Source organism: Temnothorax curvispinosus, unplaced genomic scaffold (assembly GCF_003070985.1).
Source record: "Temnothorax curvispinosus isolate PA1 unplaced genomic scaffold, ASM307098v1 QBEX01004937.1, whole genome shotgun sequence".
Taxonomy (NCBI): Eukaryota; Metazoa; Arthropoda; class Insecta; order Hymenoptera; family Formicidae; genus Temnothorax; species Temnothorax curvispinosus.
Genome location: NW_020214717.1, coordinates 716,984 through 730,200, shown reverse-complemented (window position 1 = coordinate 730,200; position 13,217 = coordinate 716,984). Strand labels below are relative to the sequence as shown.

The following is a 13,217-nucleotide window of genomic DNA, read 5'->3' as shown; positions in this document are numbered from 1 at the left end:
AATTACAATTACTCTCTATTGCATTCACCAGGAGAAATTCCTAAAAAAATATAGAGAAAAATCTTCATCGAGAAATCGTCGTTAAAATCCCCCGTGATAAAAAATAAAAGTGACTTGCTCAAAGACACTTCATTTGCAGAACTTTACTCGTCAATGTATTCTTAGCTTAAATGAAAAAAGCTAAAAGTAAGAACGGTTAATTGTATCGAAGTGTGAATAAACCTGCGTGTCTCTTTCATAGTTTCTTCTTTTTTTTTTTACGCGAAAGACACGAGATACGTTTCTCTCGCCGAGACTCGGCGGTTTCGCTGGGCCCGAGCGTCGGCGACGATACTACTCCCACACCTCCGACCTCCTGTGCGCTATGCGACCCTGGTAAAAATTCTCGTTCTCTATTGTTCCACCCTAATTAATGTCCCCACTCGCGCTCGAGCGCGAACGACACTGGAGCGCGAACGCTCCTCCTTCTGTCCGGGATGCGATCCCCCTTGCGCGTTCATACGGCCCTGCTACGTCGCGCTGTCACTTATCCAATATCTGTAAACAAAAAATGGTCAGCTCGTCGGTGGGAGTAAGATGAATGACTCGTACCCGATGCATACGTGCAAACGTAAATGCACTGTGAATTTATACAAGTGTGCCAGAATGTATTTTTGGCGCACGCAAATCAGCACGTGTGTAACATCGACCGGTGAAGAGTCCCTTGTCATCTAATTAATCTGTAATTCCCCGTGTGACAGTGACGTCATGAAATAACATAATACTGAGAAAGCATTGAATAAAGCGTAAGAAAACATTACCGATATTAACATACGTATCTTAAGAGAACAAGTTTTTCTCTTTCCCCTAAGAATAAAAATAGTACAAATTGATATATTTTTAAATGGTAATTTCATATTTCAAGCAAACCTTAGAATCCTCAATCTTAATTTTAATGACGGATTCTTTAACCACACGGGAGTCAATTTTTTTAAATCAAAATATCGCGATACAAGTGTATGAGTGATAAACAGTTAAAAATCGAGACCTTCGCGCAACTTAACGAAAAACGAGGTAGATATAATGAATAAATAAGATAATCTTTTATATAATTCGTTTAATCTCAATTCAGCTGGTTTCATCGTGAACGTCGTAATACGAACGCGATTGTTTGCCAGCCGATTGACTTACGAGCCGATATCGCGATGGAAATTCGCGCGCGATGGCTGCAGGTCGCGTTTTTTTAACACAAAATGTCGCATCGTGTACCAGGTTACTATGTCGGGCGCCGAGTTCCGTTTACAAATGTAACGCGACCGGGTTTTCGCCAATGCGCCTTCGTTGCAGCTTCTGTTTTCCTGTGTAATTGCAAACTATCGCTTGTTTACAGCAAATTGTTGCTACCCCTCCGTGCCGTTGTAACGGCAATTAAAAAAATTTTTTTTTTTCGACGGCCGCGCACGAGCCCGGCTCGCGCGCGCTTCGCCCGTAATTTTGCAAGATGTCTTCCTCCCCCCGATTGAAGATTGTCCCGTCGTTCTGTTTAGCTTTGCAATTTGCAAATTTAAAAGAAATACTATAATATTGCTATTTTACAGATACAGATATACAGAGATATTATAAATCAAATAGTAAAACTATTTTAAGATACGCAAAATACAACTTACACGCGATTCAACAGGTTTTGCGGTTTAATTTCTTTCAACGTTTAAGAATATGTCCGTTATTTTTTTACAAATGTTGCCAATTTGTTGCATCTGCATTACCATTAGAGATACATTATTATATAAATATAATAAATAAAATAAATAATAAAATATTACGGGTGTCGCTTGCGTTGACTTTTTCGATACATTTCACTCGTCTTTAACACGCAGGGAAAATGCAGAATATTTTTATCAACAACGTTATATTGTTGCAATTACGCGCGACAATTACATACGACGGCGTACACAGAGACGTACCGGGCGGGCGGCGCGAGCCGGAGAAACCAATATTAGCTTCCTACACTCCTAATACTCGAGTGTCTCGTCTGTTCTAACCCATTTCTTCCTATGAATGACTTCGTCTCGGTTTGGCCAGGCTTTTCCCCACGTGAGTCCCGCAACGAAATTCCACCTGCGCATTCCACGACGCTGGTAAATCGTATACAGCCCAAGCTGGTAGTACCAATTTTCTCTCAACACGGCAGGCGGATCAAGTCGGCATAGACTCCCGCAATGTTGATACTCCTCTAATATCGCGGTAACGAGCGCAGACCACCTCCTCGTTGTCGCGACGTGTTAATCTCCTTGATAAAATCGAGTTCATCATATTCCAACGGTAATCGCACGTTGTTTAACATCGTTCCACCCCGGTTATATCTTTATAATATCTTACGTGTACGATATCTCACGTAAGGTTGTCGCACATTTTCGGAATAGTTACAAAATATAAAATAAAGGAGTTTTTTTTATTGGTATTCAATCTTCAATGCATCGCCATCGTAATAATAATAGTCACTCCATTTATTAAAATTTTCTTTTTATATGCTAGTTTTGATATGATTGCTCACGAAAATATTTACACTTATTAGGATTATAAATATATTATCATATATTTACACATTTACGAGATACATCGCATTAATACGATTAATAAAAGAAAATTGTATATCGAATAAGTCTGCGCGCCATAATAAATATAAATATGAATATAAACGTATAAAATAATAATAAAATAATCATTTTACGATATAATACGTATCGGGTTTGTAACTAGAAGTAACAACAGTTTTATTAGTTTTTGTCAATATTGTTTGCATAAATGCATTAACGGTCGATAAGTATATAGGAAATAAATCATGTTGCTGCGTTGTAGGCATTAAACTTTTTCATATATTTCCCCTACTTAAATCTTAAATCAAAGCAAGTACATATTCACGTTTTGGAAAGGAGGAGACGAGTAAAGACAATTAGACGAATGAAGAAAATTAGATTAAGGCAGAAGTTTACGGTTGAAACTTCTTAATGACAGCGGTATGGAATATCAAATTATAGTCTCTTGATAGCCCGTTACGTTCAATTCAATGATTATTATTGGGAATGTAACGAATGATGTAATAAACGACGGTTTCAACGGTGCGGTTACAAGCTGGTGACCCTTCTGGTTGCAAGGGGGTACCGCGAACATCTGTCTCGGGCCGGCCCGAGATCGTCGGGGGCAACGAGACAATCCCCCCCTCGAGATCCCGATGACTGCGCCGTGCCATAGCGTTCCGGTAACCAACTGACTGCGTGAAACGCGCTACCCCCCTACGGGGGCGGTGCCTGAAAATTCACTCCCTGTACCCTCGTGTTACCCTGCTACCGAACCGCCCTTGTTTTCCAATAAATACAAAGCATTTCCGCCGCGATCGTCGGTCACGGCCGAAAAGAAATTCGAGCGCATATCCGACTTCCGATATATGCCCGCGCTCATCCCTGTACCTGCGCCCTGCGCCCGCGGCGGGTCCGCACCCCCGCGAGGGCTGCACTCTTATCTCGGGAAACCCGCGGGACGCCTAAAAACCTACCGTCGCCTGATGGCGGCCTATTCCGTTTCCGGTCGAGTTCCCATCGGACCGCGCCGCCGCCACTTGGCGCGACTTCGGCCTTCCACAATTTATCGATCTCCGTCTGTCACTGTCACGCCGCGGCGAGCGCGGTGTCACGGAACGAGTAAAATGTCACCTCTAACTCCGTATGCCATCCCGCTCCGCACGCCAATCGGGAATTCCTATTCCGATTCGATATTCCCATTCACTCGTCATTCACTCGTCATCGCGAGCCGTCGGTCTCTATAAGTCGCGTCTCGGTGTCATCTCGTTTTATTCGCCGACGACAGCCTCTCGATGCCGCAGTAACTTCCCACTTTAATCGCGCGGATGCTCAATAAACGCAAATTCAGTAGAGTAGAGCATCAATCATGATTATTATTGACAATCTCAACCTTCATCTTTTTTTACAATCGCAATTATGTATTGCAAGCAATTTATACGATGCTGTAATTTACAAACTTTATATAATGTATCATGTTACCTTATATATCACCTGCTTCTTTTAATGTTCATGATAGACGCGAAAGAAACATCTCGAATATTTTTTAGTTACGATTTCTTTACGGCCTAGTATATATTCGCTTTAAAAAAAATGGAACAATCAGGTTAGGAATCAGGATAAATAATCTTAACTATAGTCAATAAGATTGGCAACGAGAACCAGAGGTAATTAATGCGCTATATTATTTAATAGACTAATCAAATAATCTATCTAGAACAATCAAATAAGTTTCGATCCTTTTTTTAGGTCATCCTCAGCGCATAAAATTAGTAAACAAACGTGCAGTCAATCATTTGTCAGTTTGTAGATCATCATTAACTTATGTCATCGTCTCTCACGAAACGAAGTAAAGGCGAAGTAGGCTCCGAAGCACATTCAAGTATTTTCGAGATGTTAAGTATTTATTATCAATCTATAATCATTTATTATTAATCATATTTTTACTACCTTCTTTCATTCTGTATTCCTGTTTAACAGGTAAGTCGAGTAGCAAACCTGTTGTCGCACATTCCTTTCGATTCTCTTCGACTGCGTCATCCTTCTGTCATTCAGATTTATATGCAATTATGTGCCAGATATTTTCTAAATAAATTACATTCATCTGTAAAATATCGCGAAATAGAGAAAAATACACACTAGTAGTATCTATTTATCGTGTATCTATTCGTCAATCGTATGAAGTATCATCTAATCAAAGAAATAAATTTTTTAACAACTGATGCAATAATTTTTAACCCATCGCGGCATCGGTGCGAAGAGATGTCTAAATAATTTCGACTTACCCGCGTTTGGACGTCAATCGGAGCAACCGAACGAACGCTCGAAATCCTGGTTACGGATGATGTTGCCCGTACACGTGCCGTCGACACGTGTCGTCACGTTATCTATCAAGGCCGCACGCGCCGGCGGAAGCCGACCAATCGGCTCCCTCCCTCTAATTCCGCGCGCATCCATTGCAGCGGATCGGCGGCGCGCCATTGCCATTGCGTCGCGGCGCGGCGACAACCTTCGGTTGCACGCGCACACCCCGGGACACCGCGCTGAACACCCCTTCACCCCGAGAGTGCGCATTCGCGGGGGTATATCCCGGATATAGGGATGCACCTCCGCCGCGGGATGCTACCCTGGCAGGGTGGCGGGCACCGGCGACGCTTCGTCCGTCGGAAGGAGCCGCTAAAAACCTGGGGCCTGGGCGACGCATCTTTTTCGCGGCGCGACTTTTGGCCGGCGAACGCCTGGAGACGAGGTCTGCGGCCTTGACGGCGGCCCGTGGCGAGCCACTTAAGCAGGCGACCATCTCACTACGGCCAGGGCCGTATAGCGCGCGAGGCGGTCGGTGGCGGGAAAACCGTTCGAATTTCCGTAGGGTGGAAAGAGAGTAACGACTCGACGGGGTCGATGGACACGGGGGCGGCGGTGGAGAGGGAGGAACGAGGATGCACGGTCGGACGCGGGGGGGGGATACACGGCCGGGAGCGATTTATGATGTCTTTTTACCCGTCCGTCTCCGTCTGCCTTTTTTCGCCCCCTCCCCCCCCCGTTCTTTTCCGCCCTTCCATTTCGCCGCCCCCCCCCCTCCTCCCGCCCGCCCCCCTTCTCCATCGGCCGGTGTGCACCACGCACACCAATTCCCCCGGGTTATCGATCTCCGCCGATGACGCCTGACGGCGCCAGCGCACCGTACGTCCGCTCTCTCGTCGCCCTTGTCGCCCGCGTGTTCATGCATGTGCCCGCATATCCGTGTGCGTCAAACACGCGCGATGGATGCAGCTGCGTGGAAAGCGCGATGGGGGGATGGTCCGAACGCGTATGCGCGCCGCAAATGGAATATTTTGTGCCCCTCCCCCTTGCCCTCTCGGCTTCCCCCGTTTGTAGCAACGGGAGTTGCAACGGGGTACACGCATATATATATAGACGCATCGATATCGTTGCGATAACGTTACACGGTCGTTTCTGTATTCCTCTTCCAATTAAAGTGGCATGGCTGATGGCAAGTCGACTGATGCACGCACTTTTGCATCTTAAAAGATAAGAAAGAGAGTGTGCAGATAACAACAAGAATTTATCTGATTGATTGTACTTTTTGTACTTGTGGAAGACCTGCTTAAATTAATCTTTATTTTATTTTATTATTTATATAGTTTTTTTTATTTTATTTATCATTCATATAGTTGGTCTAACATCTTTTGAAGGGAGCATTTAAGCTTTTAACCGCATTCGAAAAGATGTGTCTACTATTCCTAATAATTAAGAAATAAGAATTTCAATATGTCTATTGACATTTACTATTTTTAACTTCAAGTTTTAATTCAAGTTTATCGTTATTAATGTAACGAGAACTTTTCGCATAGCCTCATATATTAAAAATATTTTATTTATTTCACTCTCTATAAAGGAAACTCGATATTTTCGCGCTCTACTTTCACGCTTCTCATACATTTTATACTTATACGTTTAAACTTGCCACAACGTTTGCCATGCGAGAAAGTTGATACAATAGAATCACCCTCGTACGAACGCCAACCCTGCTTCTACTACCCTGTTGCAAAAAGCCTCGAGCCATCCCAAATCGAAGCCGTATCGCGCGGCCTTCGAAGATGAACTCCTGATAGTTAAGCAAAGAGGAACGTTTAACCAGCTTTTCGACTTTCCGACTTTTTCAACATTCACACTATCTTGGCTGCATGAATCCCTGATCTGATTTACCCACGTCGCACTTCGACGCGAAACTTATACAAATTATAAGAACAAATCGATAACGCGACGTGAGACGTCGCGAGACAGAAAACAGAAGCATAAGTAGCGAATAACGTCGCGAGGGACGCTCAAGATTTTACTGAAAGAGATCCAGGGCTGATAGGAATCGCTAATAATTGTTTTACGAAAGGAAACGGATGACGAAGATAATTGAAAACGAGGGTTTAAACTGACACAACTATTAAGAGATGCAAATATCGTAAATCGTCTAACTTCTTACGGCCTATGTAATCCTGATCAATAGATACTGAACATCATCTCGAGACATCGCGCAACTAGTTCACAGATTCACCGTCTGTGTTAGCTTCTTATGCTTTTATGGTAGATAAATAGATAGTTTCCTGTAGAGGGACAGTTTTCATCACATTCTTCCGTAGGAGAGAAAGAGAGAAAATAACTTATATACGAGAAAACATTACTTCAGGAAAATTAAACAATTTTCTGATTTTATTAACTTTAAATTTATTAGAAACATTAAATTAGAAAGCTTTTATAAATATCTCGAGGAACATTTCTGCTTATATAGGCTTATAATGTTCTTTTTATATTTGCATTATGCATTTAGCATAATTGTCTAAAATTAGCTCTCGCTCTTTCTTTTACAACTTTCCCGTACAAAGATATTATTTAAATAAAATAGTGATTGTATTAGCAATAGGACAAGAATACAAGCCGTTGTATATTTTTATTATTATTGCTGTATACCGCATGTACATATTTTAATATCATGTTTAATTCATGTGGCATTAAATGATCTTTTCTTTCGCCCCACAAGCTTCGTGTGGATACAAGTTAGTTTGAAGTTGTGATTTGTAGAAATTATACTTGTATACATATGGATTTTCCGTTTTTTCTGTTATCTCACCAACATATTTATTGTTGATGATTACGAAACAGCATGACATAATTTTTGTCGTTAATTTTTACCGTCAAATCTATTTTGACTGCCAATCAACTGTCACGCTATGTCGGAGGCTCCCTCGGCCAGAACAGGAACTCAACACGTGTGCAATTGATATCCGTCGTGCGATATCCTAATCGAATCTCTGCTGCCAGACTGCTGGCATACTGCTAACAGCACTGCTAACATTTTGCTTACTAGGGGAGTAGCGACGTAAGAAAGAAAGAGAACTGTGGCGCTGTGAACCGCGAGTGCGGCAAACTGGTCCACAGAGATATACCGAGATGAAATCACGAGTAGGTTTCTGCGGATCATGCGAGCCTGTTCGGTACATGCTAAAGATCATCTCAAGAAACAATCCAGTCCGCCAGCATCTTGATCATTTCTCCTCCTGCCCCTGTCATTCGATATTGCGCGAGCTATTTGCAATGAGGTATCTATGGCAGAAAGCCAGAATGTCACTTGAAAAGAAAAAAACATACGAAGATTCAGTTCGCATTCTCGCAAACGTCATTATTACTGCACAATAAATATTAGATCATTCATAAATGTATTGGTATATATAACCGATGAATTTAATCTCAAGCACAGTCACAGTTCTCTGAAATACACGTTCTTATTATACGCAAATCCAAGATTATTAAATTCATTATTAAATGATTCGTTATTTATTTACACAGTCGCACTTCTATCAAGCAGGACTAATAATTTTACATTTGCAGTAATACCCAACATTAGGCGTTGGTTTAATGAGTCGATATGATATGAAAGTGAACGCGACGTGTACTCGAAATGTCACAAGCGACGGTCATTGCGCCACTCCCGTGGCGCGCCGCGGCAACGGAACCGGCTTAAACTCTTCGTCATGCTACCAGCCGGATCGGTCTGAAGCACGAAAGTGAGTGGTGAACAAATGGTAGATCGACAGCGGCAACGTGGTATCAACTAAGAAAACGAATCGCTTCGGCCTCGTCGAGTTCACCCTCCGTGATGTCCCGTGAAAAATATGCCTTTTCTCCGGACACTCCTCGATATCGATTCCCGTGCCATTCGCTTCTCGTGTCGTTTCTCGAGGCTTGCGCCTTGTATCCTGCGTGTTGGAGAATAACCGGAGATTTAAGGTAGCCTGATATTTTTAGGAAAGAGACTCTACTGCTCGTCGATTCAGAGCGAGGCCGAGAAGAGCACCCTCCAAATTGGATTTAAAGCAGCAAAGGCTAAATACCGCGCTTCACATGGAATAACTTGCAATAACGTTATCCAAGTAGCATTGTTACTTGTGTAATCCTTATAAATACTTTCGTATTTATATGGAGCCAGGATTACATTATGCTTATAAAATTGAGAAACGTTTGTATTTTTATCATTAGAATAAAAACTCACAGGATGGTGTTATAATCCAACATAAAACGTGCAAAAATCATGTATCTATTGTAAAATATATTATTCGTTACCTTTGTACAAGAAGTTATCCTGACACGTGTGGACAATATAATTAAGAAGACATTTTTTTGTAGAAACGTTTGTATTTTTATCATTAGAATAAAAACTCACAGGATGGTGTTATAATCCAACATAAAACGTGCAAAAATCATGTATCTATTGTAAAATATATTATTCGTTACCTTTGTATAAGAAGTTATCTTGACACGTGTGGACAATATAATTAAGAAGACATTTTTTTTATCATATGCGTCTCGATTCTCCGCCATGCATTCAGTATCGTTCCTTGAGCCTATATCCTTGCTCTACGTTCGAGAATAATCAGAAATTCATGGTAGCCTGATATCTTGGGAAAGCGAACTCTCCTCTCTATTGATTGCGAACAAAGGTGGGACAAAAAGAGCGCCCTTAAAATTAGTTTTAAAAGGATGGTCGTCGCGCTTGATACGGAACATATGTAATTTATAAGTAGCATTGTACAAGTAACATCATACTCGTATAAATAATGTCGTTATCTGAAGTGTAAAAGCAGAATATATTACGCTTATAGAAATAAAACGCTTGTATTTTTATCGCTAGATAACTGCACAGAATGGTGTTAATAAAACATTAATATAATGCGCTAATATCTTATATTATAAAATATAATTTGTTACTTTTTTACGAGACATTGTTTTGACATACGAGAAGAATGTAGTAGTTGAAAATAACATATTTATACATTTATTTTTATCATCTTTGTTCTTTTATTATTATATTTTAATTATTATAGATATATTACACATTTTTGTGGCTATTACTTAAAATATTTTAAAAATATTTATTATTAATTGCATTTTTACATTTATCACATTATGTGTTGTGCTTTAATACCTCGACGTAGCTTAGAAAAGATTGCAAAGCTATACAAATAAATAGATTTATGTTTATATTTATCGCACAATTAATCGACAGTTATACAACACGCAATCTATGAAACATTTTACCATTTATGAAAAAGTTATATATAGCTTTAATTATATTTATGATTATCATAAATATCATGTTAAATCCATTTTAATTTAAATCATTTGCTTTCTTTTGTCTTTAATGAGAAATAATGCGATACAATGCTTCACCATGTGTGAGACAATATTCTTCTTCATTCCTCCCATATAATAAAAAATATGTTATAGAAAAAAAAATGTTATCCTACATTTGAAATTATTTTATTGACGATTAAGCTCCACGTGCAATATCCAATTGTGCGCAACACAACGGAATTTCTTTTCTCCGACGGCAGTTGTCTTTCGAACAACTGGAAGAAATAAGGGATAAGGGGAGTTTCGCGAATGCCTAATGGGACGAAAGGGGTGAGGCGGCGTGACCTTTACAGTGCACGGGAAATTTACAGGGAAAATTACCTGAGCTGAAAATTGTAAGGTTACATCGGAGTAAAACTTTCCTACTGCACGCTCCTACTTCCCTAGTAATATATTTAATATTACTTGATGTTTACGTTAAATTATTAAATTAAACAATACGCTGACCCGGTTACGATGCATTAATGATAAAATGCGCGAGGGGGTGGGTACATGATCCTGTCCCGAATTATATTCGATCCGTTCTCCACACACACATTCGCCCACGAAATTGATCCTTCCATCGCGAGCGGCGGAACGCGAACGGCGTCCTTCCAACCGCGTTTTGCCCAGGTAGACGCGGACTCTCGATGACGCGAGAAAAAAAAAAGATAAATGAAAGGAAGGAGAAAAAGGCACGAGCGTGTTTAATCGATTGGTCGTATACTACTTGGAAGACGCCGGTGAAGGTTCAATATACAAGTAACGATCAAAACGTGCGTTTCGGGACGATCAAGCTCCAAGTTCGATATGCTTTCCTGGTATACGAGCACCACTTAGCACACCCTCTGGATTCCCATGGGACGTGTACTACACGTAATGGAAATCAAACTAGTTTCCGGTCAATAAAGTCACGTCACATTGCTCACGTTGTTCATTGTATAGAGTCGTAAGACTCTAAAAACGTCGTACATCATGAATATATTGCTGAAACGTTTAAGTATACGAAACTCTTCAGTTTGCCAGATACTCGCATTTATAAATCACTTCTCTCATGGATTATCAATTCAATTTTTTCGACTTGGTGAATTTCACCGTTGCTCTAGATGCGAACTGCTATAATTAATTCCTGATTATTAGGATTCCGAAATAACAGCTTGTGTTTTTATTTTGTTTTGTTTCGACTTAATGCTTTTTGGTACGCGCATTTAATGCATAAAATCCATTTTAAACAATATATAATTCCTGTCAGGATTCACACAATAGAATTCTATTTATAATTTTATGCGACTTGTAATGCGGAAAAATTTGAAGAATCAGAATGCAAAAATATATAAAATAACAAGTATCTCACACATATATTCAATTAAAATATACGACATGCAGGGGATGTACAATTATGAATAGAATTCTAGTTCCAAAATCTAATGTAAATTATAGATTGTATAAAGTGCACTTCAAAATACATATGTATGTATTACGATTAATTTCGACGAAGGTGCATCCCTAATTTCCAGACTTGACAGACGAAAAATCCTCCTAAGTCTCCGTTTTATTGAATCATGATATATAAATATACTGTAGCTACACAAAGCTGTTATAACGTAGTCATTAATTTAGAGACTTCTGTCAAACAAATCATTTATTTTTATTTAAATCTTATTATTTAATAGAACATTTTTATCAATAGATACACTTGCATGTGTATAATCGTACGCTTTATCTGGAGTAACTCTCTCTTTTACAAAATCAGATAAAAATTCTTCAAAAATCTATTTCGGTGAATTTACAATTACAACTAAATATGATTTATGATAATTATTTCGTGTTCTAAATTATACGTCGTTTATACATATGTAAGGCTTGCCTTATATTTTGTAAATAAGTTTTGGACAAAAATAAATAATGTGTGTACATAGTATAAATATATAGATACGCGAATATTTAATAATAACAATAATAGATATATACATATATAGGTATATATGATAGGATTGATCAGTACAAATTAGAAATAGCCTTATAGATGGGGGCGTAGCTCAGATGGTAGAGCGCTCGCTTAGCATGCGAGAGGTACCGGGATCGATACCCGGCGCCTCCAACTCTTTTTTTTTTAATTTACTATTTTATTATATTAGAATTGTAACAGATTTACAGTATAAATGTTACTCTGTACAGTTTTTCATTATTTAAATTTATTATTTGTTAATTAAGATATATCTCTAAATTCTTACTTTAGTATACAAGTTACATTTCTTTACACCATTCTTCCATCCTTCTTTAATATCTGTTATATCTATTTCCCGTTTTGCAATTCAACTTATTTTATTAAAAATGTCAGTTGAGGAATGAAACGCATTTGCTGCAGGATTAACGAAAGCCGATATCAGCACACTGCCGAAGCCGGAGCATAATTATAATGGGGCCGAGAGATTATATTGTCCAGTGAACGCTTATGCCGAGAATCAACCGGTCAATCGACACGACAGTTCTCTGCGACTGAGACAACTGAGATCCGAGATGGTTCGGGTGGCGGCAGTTCAAGGGCCACCTCTCGATGGTTACATCGTCACGTCGGACGACGAGCATCAAGTGAGTTATACCGTCGAAATTAACTCCACTCGATATTGACGATCATGACTTATCTGTCCAAAAGTCTATTCGTATCTTGATAATTGGCGTATCATTGGCGTATTGGTAGATTAGTTTCAATTAAAAAAAAAAAGCATTGGATATCACGATATCATGATCTGATGGTTTGCGTTCTTCATTTATCATTAAAATACCAAAGAACGTAAAGATGTAAAGAATAAAAAAATGTAAAGAAAATCAATGTATAAGTATTATTAAAATTGTGTAATCACTTCTTGAAAAACAAATAATTTACTATCGATTATTTCGCTACTATCTCGCTACTTGCATTATAAGAGATCAAGTCTGTAATTTTATTTTCATCAAATTATCTAGCCGATTGATAGCGATGTTGATATGTCCGCA

The 13,217-nt window shown here is 39.4% G+C and overlaps 1 protein-coding gene and 1 non-coding gene across 4 annotated transcripts in view; both read left to right on the top strand.

Moving 5' to 3' along the window:
* Nucleotides 1-13,217, top strand: part of LOC112454241 (xaa-Pro aminopeptidase 1-like) — a 32,019-nt gene that overhangs the window by 12,156 nt on the left and 6,646 nt on the right. For all 3 annotated transcript variants that reach the window (XM_025015518.1, XM_025015519.1, XM_025015517.1), the window contains exon 2: nucleotides 12,589-12,812. In XM_025015518.1, coding sequence (XP_024871286.1) covers nucleotides 12,589-12,812 — 224 coding nt within the window. The remainder of the gene's footprint in view (nucleotides 1-12,588; nucleotides 12,813-13,217) is intronic.
* Trnaa-agc lies at nucleotides 12,249-12,321 on the top strand. The gene has a single exon. It is a non-coding gene; the product is annotated as a tRNA-Ala (tRNA).